We start from the raw sequence: 19,275 nt of genomic DNA on the forward strand, positions 1-19,275 counted from the left end.
GAAAAACTATACTGTTCAGAAAAGTTCATTAACTTGTTTTCAGCATAAAAGAACACACTTATAATTTCATTAACTAGAACAGCAAGCAACACTACTGCATCTGTCATCATGTTTAAGTGTTGGTAACAATTAACAATATATTGTTCAGTGCTAAATGTTCTTCTGCAGTTACTTTAGTATTGTAAAAGAAAATCTAGTCCTGAACAATATCTTTTCTAACTTTCATATAATACCAAAGTCATCAAAACATGTGAGCATCTCGAAAGCAGAAAGAAGCACCAAAAAGGATCCAGAAATCTCCTGAATTCTGTTTTCAGAATCTGTCCCTGTAGTTAGCAGTAGATACTTTAGAAGAGAGCAGATAAATTTTGTTGCCTAAAATATTGTTGTATGCACAAACACATATTTTTACTTTACACTTTGATACAAACCTTTCTGCTTTCTAAAATGGGATCTGCACAGCCAGCCATAAATAACTGTTGCTGCCTTCTAAGCATTATTTACATTCCATTCAGAATGAAAAACTGTGAATTCTGGTTAATTCTCCAGATAAATTCTAGGAAAAACTGCACCTGTAAAAACTACAATGGCTTTATAACCACACAATTATACTGTGATTACAAAGTTAGAGGTCAATGAAAATTCTATTGCTACTTTTTGTTTAACCTCCCTCTCCGCAGTCCCTTGTCAAAGTCACCGTAATAATGAACAACTACCACAGTGCTTTTGTTCCTAATTTCCTGGAAAAAACTGAAAAGCAGCACCCAGCTACCCTCAAGATCTTCTCCACCACTACCAACAGTTGAATTATTTGTGAAATTTTTTTGCTGTAACTGAAGCAACAAATTACTACAGTAATTATGTATCAAACAATTAACAGCATTTTCAATTTAGGTTTTAGAAAGAGATATTTTTTAGGTTACAACCAGGCTAAAAAGAAAGCTGAGACCCATTCCTGTAATGCACGTTTATGTACTATGCAGTCTAACCAACTTGCCTAAAGGGAAGTAACGAGGTGTGCCAGCGTAGATCTTTCCAAGCAATACCATCTTCAGACTAAGTGCTTGCATTCTGTCAGTGGGGCTCAGAGTCACACTGTCACTCAACTCTGAAAGTATAAACAAATCATTTAGAGAGAAAAGAATTCCACATTCATACACAACTACACTGAAGTATTCCAATTCACTATTAACACATCAGAATATTACACTACAAGGGAAAATACACTTTTTCTGGTATGTATGCATATATTTTAACAGATTTTTGCTTCCTTGAAGTTCCATGCAAATCTACTTTAAAAAAAAAAAAAAAAAGCCAAAAAAAAAAAAAACCAAGCCCCCCACCAAACTCAATAACAAGTCTACAAAAAAAACCCAAAATAAAACAAAACAACAACCCAGTACCATGTAGTTTTTCCCCTCAAATCACTGTCAATGGTGTTTGCATAATGGCAACCTCAAGCACAAAATTCAAGAAAAAAAAAAAAACAACACAAAACAGGAAGAAATTAAATTACCAAGCCATGGTTAGTGGTGAGGCAGATGATCACAGCTGAGCGGCTACGCTTGCACAGCTGTACCCGCCACTCTGCTGCTCTGTAAATGGACAGAGACCCCCCACACTTCCACTCCTGTCTACATTATAAAAAATGCTGAGCTCCCTGAAGATTCTTTATTCTTTGTCATGATAAATTTAACATCTTTACTATAATTTCATACTAGTGAAACCTTCAGACAAGATTCACAGGTATTCTAAAATCCATATATAAAGGCATCCAAGAGCAAGAGGGGATGAAGTTACTTCTTATCTGGAATGTTATTATTCAAGGCATACATACAATATGCTCCAACACACACACCTAAAGGACAGAAAAATAGGTGTTTTACACACAAGCCAAAGGAAATAACATTACTGAACTACATTTAACAAATAAATTACAAAATAGTCCAGGAAAGATGCATCTTGTGTATCAGTAACCAAAATTGTACCATTTTCCTGTAGCTCTAGGCTGTACCATTCCCATTTCATTAAGACCTACCTTTCTCAATGATTTCTTGCCAGAGAGTTTGCACCAAGATAGGATCAGAATGACCTGCACAATGTATAATTGCAAGCTTACACTCTGAGAGTTTAAAAGGGTCAGCAAATTCTCCATACAGCTGAAAGAAAAACCACAAGGTTTTACATTTCAAGTAGGATAAAAAGGAAATTTTCTTTATTTTGTAGGGTAGACATCAGACCAGTAGAGGAGAAACTTCAGTAACTGCTGCCAAACACTACATGAGGTTTCTTTTTACTATATTATGTTTCACTTCTTAAATACAATCCCCAATTTTATATGCAGTTAAAGTCATTTAACACTGTTAATTTTCTAACAACTTGCCCAATAAATGAAAAACATCTTTTAGACTTAATAAAGAAGATAAACATATGGGAGAAACTGTAGTACTGAAGATTGAAGGAATATCAAAGTACAGAAGAAGACAGTCTAGTGTAACAGTATGAGACCAGAGATATCAAACTGTCTCTCCATTACTTTTCCTGGTCAGCAAAGGATCATTCTTTGCAAAACATTTTTTTTTCCCCAAAATATGACTCATTGAATTCTGATACAGAGAAACGTTAATCACCTTGGTTATATCCATCAGCTCAGCATCAAGCTGGGAGATTGCGTCTTGCACTGACGAATGATGCGAATACTGCTGTTGTAAGGTTTCTTGTATTTGAAGCTGGATCCTTGCAACCTAGTTTAAAAAGAAGAATAAAATATTTCAAGATTGGATTAAAGTTCATTCTTAATCTTTGGTAAAACGAATTTATTTAAATGTAGAACTGTTACTGCCTTACACCTCAGTCTCCTATCAACTGATGTAAATTTGCCATGTCACAAAGAGAGCACAGAAAACTGTTTATACAGAACTGGTAATAAAAATGACATGTGCCAATGAGATGAAGTGAAATGATGCATTCGCAGTGTATCTTAGATTGGTATTTTTTCTTACTTCCATTTTCTCTTCTAGTTCATGTAGGAATTCACCATCTGCAGCTATTGAGGATATGGCAGTGGAACTTTTGGCACTCAAAATGGCACGTGCAATGTATTCAAGACGCTGCTGAAGAGAAATTTCTGTGCTGCAAAACAAAAAGTCAAAATAAAATGGGTACTTAATATAATTATTTGAGGGTTAGTTATATTCTAACCCTCAAATGTAGGAGGGTTAAAAACTCTGTGAATCTCTATGTGATTTTTTCTTGATTTTACTAAATCGTTGTCCAGCCATGTAACCCCATCTTTGCTGCAGGCTCAGATCTAGTGTACTTCTCAATCCACTGCTCCACAGTAACATCATCACATTGTAACACTGTGTAAGAAACAGCCACTTAATATTCAGTTCAATAACATAAAATTTCTTCCAATAACGGCCTGTATTAAAAGATGATGTATTTCATTAATTTTATTTATTTATTTTTAGCAAACATCCTCAAGCATTGGCTTTTTCTTGTCCTTGGCCTCTTCTTAAAATACCTACACAAAAGGTTTTGGTATTAGTGTTTTCCTTCCCCACAATTACCTCAATATATGCAACAGATCATGCATAACCCATACCTGTGCAGGTCAGCCAACTTTGCCAAGACTCTGGCTGCATTACTAAAATTTCTATTCTTTTCAAAGTATCTCCACAGTAAATCCATGTAACGGACTTTGTTTTGGTCAACCTTGGTCATCCGCACAAGGTAGGGTTCCAAAAAGGGGGCAGTAACCTGCAAAAATCATAAAGACAACACTTATTTCTTGCACTTTCCTCTTTTTTAATGCATCAGCATTATTACAAAACAAATAATAAATAGAAAGTAAATGATAAATTAAATAAAACTAATTATTTCCTTGTATAGTTAAGATCACCTGTAGCAGTTTGTCCGCCAAGTCAGCTTGTATTAACCAGTTGTAAAGTGCAATACTGAAGAGTTCATCTGTTGAACGCTGAGCCAGCTTCAGCATTTGTTCAAACTAAGGGAAGAAAAGGCCAAAGCTGTTATTCCCAAAGTGGTTACATTATATCAAACACTAAACATGTACGCAGCAATACTTAGGTTCACGTTATTTGCATGTCATTGTGTCTGTGAACACTCTGTACATAAAGAAGCCAATTTATATCAAATCCTAACTTCTATCTACTTTGCAAACAATAAACTCTACACCCCTTCAAATCACACCATTTCCTGGAGTGCAGTCATGATATTTTTGTGCATTTCTTACATGGTGCCCTGCTTCTTCATTGCTTAGCATGTTGGGGTCAGATGACAGCACTGGAGGACCTGGCTTTTTGGGTACACTGGGAGACTGAGGAGCAGCTTTGCTTTGATTCACTAACTCCTGAAGGGTGTCGGTGATACACTTGTAGCTATTCAATCTGTAGACAGAACAAAAGAAAAAAAAACTTCACAATTTTCATTGCAACTATCTATGAAATACTACACTCAAATGTTATGCTATGCCCTTGTAAATACAATCAATAACATTTATAAAAGGCCACAGATTATTGTCAGCCAGTCACTACTTTCTAAATCATCTTTCTAGCAAGTATTTCTGTAACATTCACTTCACAACCTTTTCTGCATCTGTTTAGCCTCTGTTCCAGATTAAGTTACTGCCATATTAACGATAATCAAGAAAAGCATGACATGCAAGAAGATCTGTATTGTGTCCCCTGTTGTAAAATGCTTGTCTGTCATTACCCTGCATACCTTCCCTGAAATAGTTACCCTTCCAGACACACTTAAATACAGCAATTCCATATAATGGTACTAAGGTATCCTAAAAACTTGCCTCTCCTGAAAAGCTTGGAGTCCAACAACATCCTCTTCTGGTTCTCCATTTTTATAGAAATGAAGGCCAAGACGCTGGGGATCTTTCTTCTCAGCAGCTGTAAGAGAGAGTTCTACTACTCCCTCATAGAAACGCACTAGGAAAAAAAAAAACCAACAACAAATATCACTGTTATTGCACTGGTTCTACAACAAAATGGTGATATTGAACACTTCCCAGTTTAGCAAGCAAGAAAAAATAAACCCTGTTCACTATGATCTGTATCATATCAAGGTTTATGTCTGTACCTAACCTCTGCGATTCTATGCAAGTTTGAAGCTACATACTTTTAACAGTCAAGATTTCAGCCTCTGCACAACAGTTACATGTACATTTAAATAATGTATGAGCTCCTACTGCACAGAAGAGGATTCAGAACCATTTTCAGTCAGCACATCTGGCATAAAACATGACCTGTACAGTCATATATCCTCTGCTTACATACAGCTCAACAATTTACCTAAACCTTTTTTTACCACATAGATAAAACAAATGGACACTGCAATGTGAAATAGGTGGATGGGAATATTTTTATAGAGAAGTGGTTTTTTTTTGATTAGTTGGTGAAATCTAGAAAGGCTTTAAACATGAACAGGTTGGGGTATATTAATTTTAAAAATTATTAAGAAACCGTTCAAGGTAAAACACTTTGAGTTGAAAGTTAGTAAACAAAACAAACAAAAAAGATGTCACAAAAGGCTACTACGGAAACTATTTACCAGAACACGATCACTGATTGCCTCTTACCTTGCCTATATTGTGCACAAACATTGCTAAGGTCAACTTGATTGCTGATCTTCTGGTACTCTTTCAGTGACTCTCTCAGCATCTTCTCTTTTTCCACTTTGCTTTGAGCCTGTCGAGACCGCTGAAGCAGTTCATTCGCCTAAACAAAAATAATGGGAAAATGGAAATTATTGACACATAATGAACAGATCAGAGATATTGTTGTAAGTTAATGAGTTATTATTCCAAATTTCAGACCTGAAACAGCAGAATCACAGAATCTTTTTGGTTGGAAAAGACCTTCAAGATGACTGAGTCCAACCATTAAGCTAACACAGCCAAGATCACCACTAAACCATGCCCCTCAGCACATCATCTACATGTCTTTTAAATGTGGATATACTTCCAGGGATGGTGACTACCACCTCCCTTGGCACCCTGTTCTACTGTTGCTCAACAACCCTTGCAGCAAAGAACTTTTTCCTAATATCCAGTTGAAACCTCCCCCAAAGCAGCTTGAGGCCACTTCCTCTTCATCTTTCCCATCACTTGCTACTTGGAAGAACAGACTGGCATCTACCTCACCACAACCTCCCTGCAAGTAGTTGTAGAGGGTGATAAGTTCTCCCCTGAGCCCCCTTTCCTCCAGGCTAAACAACCCCATTTCCTTCAGCTGCTCTGCAGGAGACTTGCTCTCTAGACTCCTCATCAGCTTCCTTGCTCATCTTTGGACAAGCTCCAGAACCTCAGTGTATTTCTTGTTCTGGAGTCCAAAACTGAACCCAGTATTTGAGGTGTGGCCTCAGCAGTGTTGAGTATAGGGGCATAATCACTTCTGTAGTCCTTCTGGACACACCCTTTCTGACACAAGGCAGGATACCGTTGGTCTTGTTGGCTACCTGGGCTCACTACTGCCTCATGTTCAGGTGGCTGTCAATCAACACCCCCAGGTCCTTTTCTGCTGGGTAGTTTTCCCCGCTCTTCAACTCAGTGCAGGTCCCAGCACTTAACTCTAGTAGAAACATCATCCTCTCACAAGGTGACAATAGTTACAATCTCTTGTCACTTGGTAACACTAAGTTTCCCACAGAAAGACTGTGCAATGGCTATAGAGGGAAGAATTTAAATGACCAATTGGTTCCCCGTTCTCCTCTCACTAATTATTTTTTTCCACATTTATTTGAAGAGCTTCAAAGAGTGAAGTTCTTAAATACAATAACACTCCCACAGATTCCATGAACTAGGCACAGACAGAACACAAGACTATACTGAAGAAAGACTGCAGTAGAAACACATTTAAGAACATCAAGAAGACAGTTTTGTCATAGAATCATAGAATCTTTTAGGCTGGGAGAGACCTCTAAGATCATCAAGTCCAACCATTAAGCCAACACTACTAAGTCCTCTGCTAAAACAGATCAGAATATGTCAGGGCTGGAAGGGACTACAAATATCACCCAGTTCCAACCCCCCTGCCATGAGCAAGGACACCTCACACTAGATCAGGCTGCCCAGAACCTCATCCAGCCTGGCCTTAAAGACCCCCAGGGATGGGGCCTCAACCACCTCCCTGGGCAACCCATTCCAGGGTCTCACCACTCTTATGGTAAAGAACTTCTTCCTCATGTCCAGCCTGAATCTGCCCACTGCCAGCTTTGCCCCATTCCCCCTAGTCTTGTTGTTACCCGATAGCCTAAAAAGTCCCTCCCCAGCTTTCTTGTAGGCCCTCCTACAAGAAAGGCCACAATAAGGTCACCTCAGAGCCTTCTCTTCTCCAGACTGAACAGCCCCAACTCTCTCAGTCTGTCCTCATAGGAGAGCTGCTCCAGCCCTCGGATCATTCTTGTGGCCCTTCTCTGGACACGCTCCAGCAGGTCCACGTCCCTCTTGTAATGGGGGCTCCAGACCTGGATGCAGTACTCCAGGTGTTGTCAGACATCACATTGGAAGTAGGGATGCTATGAACACTACAAATAACTGCAAATACCTCAAACCAGAGCTTGCATGTTTTCCAGCACTAATGAACTACAAGACACAGATATGCACATGACCTGCCATCAGTTCTTGTGCTCCTGAATCACCTTGAGCATAATGACTTACAAGTTGCCTAAATAAAATCATTTGAATATATTCTAACTTGTGTTTTGGTGCTGTAAAATCTGGAAGTGCACTGACCTTGGAACACACAGCATCATCAGTGCTATAAAGAAGAGGACAGATGTCTTGCAAATGGGCAATGATGCCATCCACAGCAGCATTATCTCTGATGTAACAGTTTATAAGAGAAGCAATGAGTGCTCCCGTCAACTCTCTGTCTCTAATTACCAAGTCTTTAAAAGCAGTAATCTTCAGATGTTCTTGAAGTTCCTGAAGACAGACAGAACTTTATTAGTTTATCGCAGTTTATATTTAATTCTGTTTTGAAACATCATAATGTTACCAAGTTAAGTGTTTCCATTAAATAAAATGATACAAAACTCCAATGACTGAAATGCACAGCAAACAAATACATCATTTAAAATACATGTTATAGAGAAAAATGGAAATAATGCAGAAAACCCCAAGAAAGAAGGTACTAGACTCTTGGATGCCAGAGGACAGTAGAACACCCCTCAGTGAGCACAGCAGAGGAAAACTGCCATGTGCCACTTGTGTTTCAGATCTCGCTGAGTCAGAACAGAATTAGCAGTTCCCCTTCACAGAGCACTGCCAGAATCCACAGCCTATAAAATGAGTATGTCAGTTCTTAACAAAGTGGACTGTCACAAATGAAAAAAATAGGTGCTTAAAAAGGAGGAAATTCATGAGGTCTGTGCGCTTCACATTTTTTTTATATTAAATTACATTGAGAAGGTGGTGGGTTTCTTGCCTTTTTTTTTTTTTAGAAAATTTTTAAAGTTACTAGGATTATTTGCTCAGAGTTGCCAGGAATGTTCATGCAGTGTCTATGGATGATCATCAACAGCATGAAAATACTATTACAGAAACTCAGCTATTGAAGACAGAGGAAAAGGTTCCATTTGTTAAACAATTATTTAACTCCTTGTCTAACCAAGCAAAAAGCTGCCAGTGTTGGAAATTGTGCTAATTTCCCAACACAGCAGTGTGACGAGCTCCAGCTTCTGTGTGTTTACGAAGTTTAAAAACTGTTGTTCTTATAGTCAGAAAATACAACTTCTTAAATACTCCGTTTTCCTATCAAGCACTAGGACAGAATGCCTAGTATTCAAACTAATAGCTTCTTCAAGGGCTGGATGCAAATTCAACATTGGCAATGGGTACACAGAAGTAGCACCTATAGTTCTGCAAGTTTCCTTCTTTACAAACAAGGAGAAGCAGAAAGAACTGGGAATGTTTAGTCTGGAGAAGGCTGGGGAGGGGTGGGGTGCGAGGAAGAACAGTGTATGGGATCTTACTAATACTCATGGAAAGGTGTAAAGAAGGCAGGGCCAGATTTCTGAGTACTGCCCAGTGACAGGACATGACACAATGGCCAAAAGTCGAAACAAAGGAAATCACAACTCAGCATGAGAAAAATCATTTTACTCTACAGGTGGTTGAATGCTGGAACAGGTTGCCCAGAGAGGCTGTAGGTAATAAAAACCTTACTGGACACAGTCCTGGGCAACCTGCTCTAGTTGACCCTGGCAGTAGGAGCAGATCTCCAGAGGTCCATTCCAACCTCAGCTGTTCTGTGATAGATTCTGGACCTCTATTTACACAATAGTACCAAAGTTTGAGACTCTACAACCCTATTGCCCTCCACTGTCAAACCTTTACTAACACTAAAGCAAAAGTTAATTCCTTTTGTCTGGACAACATTGGTCTATTCAGCACATTTTTGCAGTTAAGGATAACGCACAGTAATTTATAAAACCAGACTCGATGGTCAATAAAAGTAATTTAAAATCAACCATTAGTGACAGTTCCAATTTGCTAAAATTGGATGATGAGGCCAATGCTACATGTCAGTACCTTAAAAATAAACACTTGCAACCTGAAAAAAAATCCACATGTGGTTTAACATTCGCTGCGTTTCTCAAATAAATTCATACGTTAAATACAAACAAATGAAAATTGTATGATTTGAACGTACCTTCTGAAGCTCACCTACAACTACACTGAATTGGTGCTCACACAGCAACTTCCATAATGCCAATGCCTGACAGGTTTTGTGAACAAGCTGCTGGATGCCTTGAAGTGAGGTCTTCTCAGTTAACTGTGCTTCAGCTGGAAAGCAAAAGAGATTGCCAGTAAGTAACTGTTCTACATGTTTCAATTTAGCATGTAAATTTTTGAGGTTTTACAATAACAACCTCCTTAAATTTTTTTTTTCCCCTCTCTCTTCCATTCTTAACACTGTCTAGCTCTCTTTGGAAGTGCCATGTTCACATCTCCCTGAATCAAACACGATCTGTTAACACTTACTTCCAACTGTGCAACACAGGTGGAATACTTTCTGAAAGAGAACTATGGCTTCATATGAGTGTGCTTGATTTACATATCGATCTTAATTTTCTGTTTAGTTTTCTTAATAAATAATTATGATAAATATATTTATGATGAACACAAAAGAAATAAAAGTAAAGCCATAGAGTTTCCCTTTTTGTTTCATCACCCGTATTTGCTTTTAGAAAGCGGAAACACAATGACAACTTTGGGCAACACTGTCTACACTATCTTTAAAGGAATAACTACTCCAAAAACCAGTGACATTTATATCTAGTAACATGTATTACATACACTGAACGAATAAGATGGACGTACTTATTACATGGGTAGAACATACAAGTATTTTAGCACTTAAATTGTTGCAGTTGAGTGCTCACAGTTCAGAAATAAGGTAGTAATAATTTTACTGCGCTATTTAGCAACAGAAAAGGGGCTATGGACTTTCAAATGCAAATAAAAATAAAATTAAATGTCTACCAAATTCTATTTCATGATTTTAAAAGAAAAAAAATTATATTTACTACTGAATGTGAGTAGTACAGAAGAAGCAGATTTTAAAACTTGGGATTATACCCACACAGACCACAACTATCTTCAATTTTTTATATACTTCAGCAATACTTCCCAACTTGTCTAAGTCCTGGGAAAAAGCCACACTATAGCAGGACATAAGCTCAGATGGGCCGTGTGACAGGCCTCTTATTCTAAAGAAAGTTTTGTGGGCATTTCAGTGACTGTAACTTAGGCAACCTGCATTACAGTATTTCTTTTTAATAGGACAACCTACTCGCTTGTCTCACAAATGAGTTGCTTAACAACTGCTTTTCTGGAAATATAAACGTGTGCGCAGCTACTACGTATAGTAATGAGGAGACGAAATAATCTTATGGAATATGGAGAATGTTAGGAAGGAAAAAAAAAAGGAAAAAGGTAAATGTGCAATAAACCTCTAGTTTTATATTTCAGGATTATCTGAATGGGGAGAATAGGACACATACCCACAAAGAACTGAAATGTAACTCTGTGTGAGAGAGAGAAGTTTAAAAGCACTTTAAGTTTCAAGTATTTTTATTTTAGCTTAATAAAATGAGATATAATTTGTGTTTTGCAGTGACTCAAGACCACTAGGTGTTACTGTGCTGAAACCCAGATTCTCTTCACAGAGATATTCTCCTTCGCAGACTGCTTTAATTAGTTGCAATATTAAAGCTTTCTGTATCAAACTGAAAGGTACCATCCAAAGCATGTAACAAATGAAGTCTCTTGCCAAGCCTGAAGGCTGGAATTTTTCTCTACCTAAATTTTGAGTTTTCATTCTGGTTATATACCTCATCTCTAGTACAGTTGTACATACATGATTTTTTTCACATCAATATCCCTGCAGAAGCACTGCTCCTGACAGAACAGTACAATACTGTATGGAAGGAAAAGCAAGGTACTAGCAAAGTTAGTTTCCAAACTACAGTGCATTTTCTGAAGATCTATTAGCAAGTATGCCATATTGTATAATGACAAATTGGTTTATAAACAAGGCATTTTTATTCAGAGATTTTAACAAGAAAAGTGAGAAAGGCAATATCCAAATGCACCATTCCCCAATACTTCCTGTTCAAAAGTGATTACATACCGTGATATTTCCTCTGGAGTTCTTGCTGGACTTGCTGAGAACTGCCACTGTCAGGCCGCATGAAACCCAGGAGCCTCTGTTGCAGATTTGCTGGTGTGCTAAAACTGTAAATTCAAAATAAAAAGAGATGCTAAGATGATTATAAATAGTCAACCCTTTAAAGACGAAATCTAACAACTCACCTTTATCATCTGAATGGTTGAAGCTGGAGAACATACACAACTCAACACAGATACACATGGTATAGTTTTGCCAGAGCTGAACGCTGCATACCACCAGTAAATTTAACAAAATGAACAATACCTTGGGTTTCCAAGGGCTCCTACTGTGGCAAACTGTGAATTTCTATCCAGAAATTCTTGTAAACCTTTTAGTTCTTGTAGTACACATTCCAGCACATGGGATGGAACACTGCTTTCTACCTGCAAAAGTGGATTTTACAGAAAGCTTAGTTTCCAAACTTTTTCCAAAAACATACAATTTTAAGCTAAAGCCACTAAAAAGACTAACACAAAGAGGACAGCACAAACAAATAGCATACTAGTAGTGCTATCACTAAAACACAACATTAATATACCACAGTCATTGAACAGGGGCACAGAGGTGAATAGGCCCTAGTCCTCTGAACATCCAAGATGCTACTTTCTTTGCCCCTCTGATAACCAAATAAGCTGTGTTTTAGTACTTCCAACTCTGAACTAAACCAATGATAGAGCACTGCTAAGACTCAAAGTATAACTGCCAAGGTCTTCCAGAGCCTCCCAGTTATAACTGGACGAGGAAAGCACATGTAGCAGCTAGTCTGCATTGCTGACTCCATTCAGGATTCCGTTAACACCCTCAGTTAGAAAAGTTTGTTATCTGCGCCATGGACAAAAATTGGAGCATGAAGATGTTAGTCAAGAAGATGATGGAAATTTTTTTTTATTACGTAACTGTAATGTTAATTCTAATCCACTAACACATTTTATTTTTAGGCTTTGTCTGGACAGGGTATGCAGAAATGAAGGAAGTGCAATCACTAAACAGAGAAAACTGGCCACTGCCAATTAACAACAGAGGTCAAATTACAGTTAGGTTTCTTAAAAAGTAACTTTTTAAATAGTAGCTTAAAAAAGGATTTAAAACCTAGAACTACCCCTCAGTTAAGAGTGCAGTACTTAATAAAACATTCAAATGACAACAACTTTTTTTTTCCCTTTTTACAGTTGTGAACAGAAGTATAACAGGGCTTAAGACATAGTACAGAACTTTAAAGAAGACAATAAAATGTTACATACTGCAACAACTTCTCGATTGCCACTTTTGAAAACTCTCTCCACAACTATACTGCCATCCCAAATATTTCTGCAACACAAACCAGTAGTGTGTTAAAAGCGAAGTAATTTATTTTTACATTTTTCAGCTGAATATAGAAACAATTATAAAAATTTCAAATTTAAAGACTTTAATCAAATGAAGTTTGATGCTGTGACATACTTCAACTATCAGCCAACATTACTCCCTGTAAATACAGAAATTTTTATTATGACAGTTGTTTGCCTATACTTTCTCAACCAGCATGCAGAGAGATGACTAACACACGAAGAGCTCTGTTCTTGCTTGGGGGGGGGTACACAGGACTCAACGTGCAAGTAACAGAATCCTCTTTAGGCTTACTTCATTGCTGTGATTTGAGCAATGCTAAGTCCTTTTGCATTTCTGCTTCATCCTTCAGGAGTTGAAACATATAGCTCATTGGTTTAAAAAATAAATCTGTGCTTTTCAGAGTTGTGCACAAAATGTTGATTGCAGGATATCAATGTCTAAGCAACTTGCCTGTCCTAGCCATTCACTAATTGTATTAACAGCTGTAAAGAGAAAGTGTTAATCAACACATTCTTCATAAATGTAACACAAATATATACTTTACTAACTTCAAATTTAAATGCTATCAAGATAGAATTCACGACCTAAAAATACTAGGGGAAATAAAAACCATTAAATGAGCAACAGAACACACTTTTACACAAACACCTCACCCGATAATCCGAGCAAAGTATATACATATGCCATTGTGTCTTCCAGAAAATACTATTTCAGGACCCATCATTCCGCTAACAGGTGCGCCAGGGTGAGAGGTGGAATTCCCAGCAGCAAATAGGGGAGTTGACATAGTAGGAGGTTGTAAACCTAGGGTAAAAGTAGGTAAAGTTTACTCATTTCAATGCAAATAAAGAAATCTAATTGGAAATAAAAACAATCTTCCATTTCTCCAGCAAAGGAAAAGAAGGTGTTACCTTGCCCAGGTGTTGCCAAAAAGGTAGGACTAGGATATGAACTATCAGCAACCAAGGAGGAACCTAAAAGGGAAAAGAAATAAAGGTAAGTTCGTTAAACAAGTTCAAAAAAATATCACCAACCAAAATATAACCCATGAAATCCCTGTGCAAAAGCAATGAAGTTGTTAAATCAGGTACTTTAAAGCAGAGCCATTCCAGCAACTTTTAGTAATAAATACCGAATTACACTCATTCCTTAAAAACCCAAGATTCTATAAGTGAACCAAATGGATACACTTCTTTTAAAAACAGATATTAAGCATTTTTTTTTCAGCATTCATGTGTTATTTATTGCACACCACCTGTTCCCTGCACTGAATAATACTGGCCATATACTTTTTCTTGTTCTTCCCTTTCTGACTGCTCCCACTGTGGCTATGGGCATCTATTCTCAAAGCATTCACTTTCATTTAGATATTTTCAAAGAATATAAATTTTACCTTCAAAGTACTGAACTGAAAGAAACTGGTGTTATTACTCTTAATTTTTGCATAGGGAAGTTGGACAAACACTGCGGGAACACTTAACTTGGAACATTCAGTTTGAGACTGTCCATTGCCTCAGATTCAGCTGTGAATAGTCAACTTTCTGCAAATTAAGTCTGGATACCTAATTTAAGACCCCAAAATAAGAGGAACATGTGTGGTCATCTACAAAATTGTCCACATACCATTAGCCTGTAGGATGATTTATCACAGAAAGGACAAGAACACTGACACTCTGAAAATTTGGCTTTTATCAAAAAGTCAGTCCCTCTTGCCTTATTCTTCACTACAGTTCTCTTGATCTGGCCACACACAATAGCCCAAAAGATAAAGTCCTCACTTAACGGTGCCGACGCATTCTCAGAGCACATTCTCCTGTGTGCCAAGCAAAGCACAAACTTGAAGAAAAGCGGCATGCAAATGCATGACTAGACTTCTAACAGTGAGAAACAGGGGCAACTAAATTAAAGGTGCCTGACCTCTTAATGCTAAGGTTACTGTAATATGGTCTCATATGCAAATTTTAAAGGTGTTCTAATCAATTTCTGTCACCACTGTCTGACCCACCATGCGGGACATCCACAATACCAAAATCTTAATTTCACATGACAGTTCTCTACCCTTTGAGCAAATGGAGTAAGAAGTAGCAGAAGAATGGTGCCATCTTCCACCTGGACTTGTCACTGAAGCAAAATGGAAATGCATGGTTTGGTATAAGGTTTCAAAGAGGTATGTAAGACAGCAAATCGTAAGAATATCCAAACATTCAGACTTGGGGAAAAAAAAACATCTACTTCTAAAAGGAGTCTTGCGTACAGTTTCCTGTCATTTCACCCACACCTTACTTTAATTGCCACTCTGCTTCTAGCACCTGTCCTTCCATAGCTGCTGTACTCTCCAACTCAGGTTTAATTTTACATCTTACGTCTTGTCTCAGCTCCTGCCTGCAATGGCTATTCTTCCACACCATAAGGCTTGGAAAGTGATCCCACTGATGCATGAAAAATAGCCATTCTTTTTAAGTGTTCCAATACTAGATAAATATTCTGAAAAAGAGGGTCAACTGTTTTTCCAAAACTTCATCACAGTTCAGCATGCCTTTCTCCAACACTTACAAATTTTGATGTATGTCAAAAATGGTACTGAAATGGAATTTTTTTGCATTCTAGGCAATAATTTTTTACCCCAAGTCTGATGTGTAAAGTTGAATGCCATATGTCAGGTAATGGTAAATGATCTTGGAAATCAATGAGTTCCTGATTAAAAAGTAAATAACTCAAGAGTTCCAAATTCATCATTATTAATTTCCTTTTTAAAAGCCCTTAACATCCAGAAATGAGTAACAATGTTACGGGACAACTTCCTGAGGCAACTGTTGAAATTTTAGTGAATCTGAATCATACAGAAAGGCATCCTCTCCAATAAGCATCAAAGTTCTGAGGAGAAAGAATAGACACTATTCTCATTTGTAGGTGGTGCTGAGGACCTAAGCAGAAAGCAAATGTTGAAATAGACTTTTTATATGGAGAAATCACTCCAAGTGACTAACCAACTTCTTGATCAAAATTTTAATTTTCTTCTCATAAGCAGTATTTGCAGAGGTATGACAGTAACACTGTAAGATATTCTGCTGTAGCCACACAACAACCAAATAACCTTTGTAATGTTTGAACTATAGTATTGATCAGTTGTTCTCTGGCTGCTGAAGTGCCTCTGGCAGCCAGAAATATATACCTTCTGCCAATAATCTTAACAGGTTATATGCTGTATCCAGACAGTTTGAATCACATCACCATCTCACTACACCAAAAAATCACTGAAGAGAAATGGGGAAAACTCTGTAATTAATTATCCAGTGAGTGGAGAATCAAGGACTATTTCGGACAAAAAAACCACGAACACTTGTGAGAAAACAAAATATAACATATTTAATGAAAGAAAAATATCCAAAACCAGGAACCACTTGCTACTTACTGCCAGAAACAGGAGAACTGGAAACAGGACCAACGTTGACTGGAGGAGGCAGAGCAGACGGAAATCTCATTTGTGCTTCTCCACCATACCTAAAGTTTACATACAAAGAGAAGAATTCCTCACACTTCATACATAGTCCATTTAATCTCCATGTCCTTGAGAATTAACAGCAATTTTTGGTGTTCTTTTAAAATAGAGAATAAAATAAATAATATTACTTTTCAGAAATATTTGTGGCTGTATGATACTTTTGGCAGAAGAAAAGAATAATTGAATACATGTGAAATGCTGGGGTTTAAACCCCCAGCCCTGAAGGAGGGATGATGTCCACAACCAGGCAAGAAAGACCCTCCTGATTGGTTTTCACGCAGGGTCTGGCCAGCCCTAGGTGAGAACCGATGAGGAGATCACCACCAGGTTCCCCACCTTCCACATTAACATCTTGTCCCGCCTCCAAGTTAATCACCTAAGAGCTGACTCTGCTCAAAGGGGAGTTGGGGGAAGCTTATTCACACAGTAGACTTACTGTGTAGGGATTCCAGTTATTGGAAGGACTCCCTGACTCACAGCTACAAGCAAAGTTACCAGCAACGGCAGGGCAAGATCCAGGCAGAAAGAGGATGATGTATGTAATGATGCCTTTCCCCAGCAATTATTATAGTATGGTTGGAATTAGACTGATAACTTGGTTTCTGGCTCTGCTCACTCCTTTTGTTGCAATGTTACATGAAAAGCATTAACACATTCAACTGCAAACATAAGTTAGATGAATAACTAAGGGTTTTCTTTGTGGATGTTTTAAGCTTTGTGTGACCAGGCTTTAAGGCGTAATTTACCTGTTCTCAAAATCAGGCTTATGCTTTAGTATCTTTTAAATATTTGCCTCTGCAGGAAAGTGGAAAGAAGGACGAAGCTGAGATGACCCATGCTTATCCTTCCATTCTCCCCAAGTAATTTCTATCTACCTCTCCCCTACACTGCTATCTCTCTGGAGTTATCCACATTGCCTCTCAGATCTTCTAATGTAATTGAGCTTGTCAAAGAGCAACTATTCACAGCCTATTGAGAATAGCTGACTTGAACTAACACCTCCACAACTTCTGAAAACAAGCAAGATTTTGGGAATGTAACACTCAAACACTAGTGCAAGCATACAGTCAAAGCTGCACATGTTGTCATCACTCTCAATCGCTGTATATTACCCAGTCCTTTTTTTTCCTTCCAGCCTGCATGTTCTGTGAGGACAGCCAAGAGACCCACAGTATATCAACTTAAGGCAGCTAATCAAAATATACACATCTTCCCCAATACTAGGGATATGCAGTACTTAAGATACACAGATGACAAGTCAGTCCTCCAGAGTAGAAGCCCATACTTCTTCAGTCAGTTGTGCAAAAAAATCCAAACCAAATCCATTTTAAATAAATAAATAAACTAAAAATCAGCATCCATAACCATGAGTCATTGGGACCTGAACAGGGTAAGTCTGTTTGAATCCTGATTTCCTTGGTGCAGTGGTGAACAGCATAAATAACTACCATATGTTAAGAAAAAAATACCAAACCAACCAAATAGAAACAAACTCCAAAACCCCACAAAAATTCTAAAATATTGTCTGCTCTTCTTCCAGCTAAGTTGGTCTCAATGAAGATATTACTGTGCATTGCACTTCAATGAACTGGGATACTGTGAAGTATAGGTAAGTAGAGTTCCATCAGATTAAACTACATTAGCTAACAGCCTCCTCCACACATGGAATACAGGCATCCAAGAGGGGGAATCACTATTACAGGAAGTTGCCTTTGTTGATGAGCCCTGAATCAGTATAAAAGTATATTCCATCAGGTTTAACAGTCTAAGCTTATTTGAAGACAATGCTCAATCATGGCATCAGGTTAAAGAGCCTGTACAATTATTTGATCCTGAACATAATATTCAGAAAAAAATTAAAGAACTGAAACTTACCTGAAGAATGCTCGAGTAGCCCAGGCAGACACTTCTCTGTCACATGCAGCGTTAGAACAGGCCAAGATAAGGCAAGTAGCACAAGCTTGATCCTCCTAGAGCATAGTATAGTATTAGTGTGGCAGTTTACTCAAGTTGATAAGAAATGTATAGAAGTTACATTGTTTGATAACTAAATAGTAAATATTTTTTACATCATTTTATTAGAAGGCAAGGAAATCAGCTCCTCCCAATTATGGACAGCAAGCAAGTTATAGTGAAGCATCCCACTGTAGCAGGTAAGTGCTCATTATACAGTTTTTGCAAGCTCATTACAATTGCTAGTAGGAAACAATGACCATGTCTGTCACCTAATTATGACCAGGAATCATGCAATTTTTACAGAAACATAAATTAAGATTGTGTTTGAAGAAAAAAATCTGTACAAATAATGGTTTGCATGTTCCAATGGCATGTTTAAGTATCACTTGAACATGCTGCAGGTAACATTCCCTACAGACACTAGTTAACACTAGACAAATTAAAACAGTAGGCCCCAATAGCTTCCTTCCTGCTTGTTACTTGTTTCAAACAAAAAAGTAGATCAATTATACACATTTCTACTTGTGGTGAAATGCTGGGGTCTGAACCCCGAGCCCCTGAATTAAGGTTGGCATATGGGTGATTCCCACAGCCCTTCATACAGAGGTGGTGAGTTTGCCTTATAGCTTCCCCCCAGGTGCAGCCGGCCCTGCAGGGAGAGCCACAAGGGAAATGAGCCCCAGGGGTCCTGCACTGAGTTGACAAAGGTCAGGTGTCTGCTTGGGGATAAAAGCTGGGACCACTGGCAGGGAGGGAGGGGGGGGTGGACCTTGGGTG

The 19,275-nt window shown here is 38.0% G+C and overlaps 1 protein-coding gene across 1 annotated transcript in view; it reads right to left on the bottom strand.

Moving 5' to 3' along the window:
* Nucleotides 1-18,512, bottom strand: part of NUP155 (nucleoporin 155kDa) — a gene marked incomplete at its 5' end in the record, with an annotated part of 21,303 nt that extends 2,791 nt beyond the window's left edge. The window contains 18 exons of the mRNA XM_008947995.1: nt 998-1,108; nt 2,039-2,159; nt 2,631-2,744; nt 3,003-3,132; nt 3,608-3,762; nt 3,905-4,009; nt 4,259-4,412; nt 4,829-4,964; nt 5,615-5,753; nt 7,769-7,960; nt 9,690-9,823; nt 11,673-11,776; nt 11,976-12,094; nt 12,953-13,019; nt 13,694-13,844; nt 13,952-14,014; nt 16,453-16,541; nt 18,418-18,512. Of these exons, the coding sequence (XP_008946243.1) occupies nt 998-1,108; nt 2,039-2,159; nt 2,631-2,744; nt 3,003-3,132; nt 3,608-3,762; nt 3,905-4,009; nt 4,259-4,412; nt 4,829-4,964; nt 5,615-5,753; nt 7,769-7,960; nt 9,690-9,823; nt 11,673-11,776; nt 11,976-12,094; nt 12,953-13,019; nt 13,694-13,844; nt 13,952-14,014; nt 16,453-16,541; nt 18,418-18,512 (2,179 nt within the window). The remainder of the gene's footprint in view (nt 1-997; nt 1,109-2,038; nt 2,160-2,630; nt 2,745-3,002; nt 3,133-3,607; nt 3,763-3,904; nt 4,010-4,258; nt 4,413-4,828; nt 4,965-5,614; nt 5,754-7,768; nt 7,961-9,689; nt 9,824-11,672; nt 11,777-11,975; nt 12,095-12,952; nt 13,020-13,693; nt 13,845-13,951; nt 14,015-16,452; nt 16,542-18,417) is intronic.
* Between the last annotated feature and the right edge of the window lie 763 nt (nt 18,513-19,275).

Source organism: Merops nubicus, unplaced genomic scaffold, assembly GCF_000691845.1.
Source record: "Merops nubicus isolate BGI_N331 unplaced genomic scaffold, ASM69184v1 scaffold219, whole genome shotgun sequence".
Taxonomy (NCBI): domain Eukaryota; kingdom Metazoa; phylum Chordata; class Aves; order Coraciiformes; family Meropidae; genus Merops; species Merops nubicus.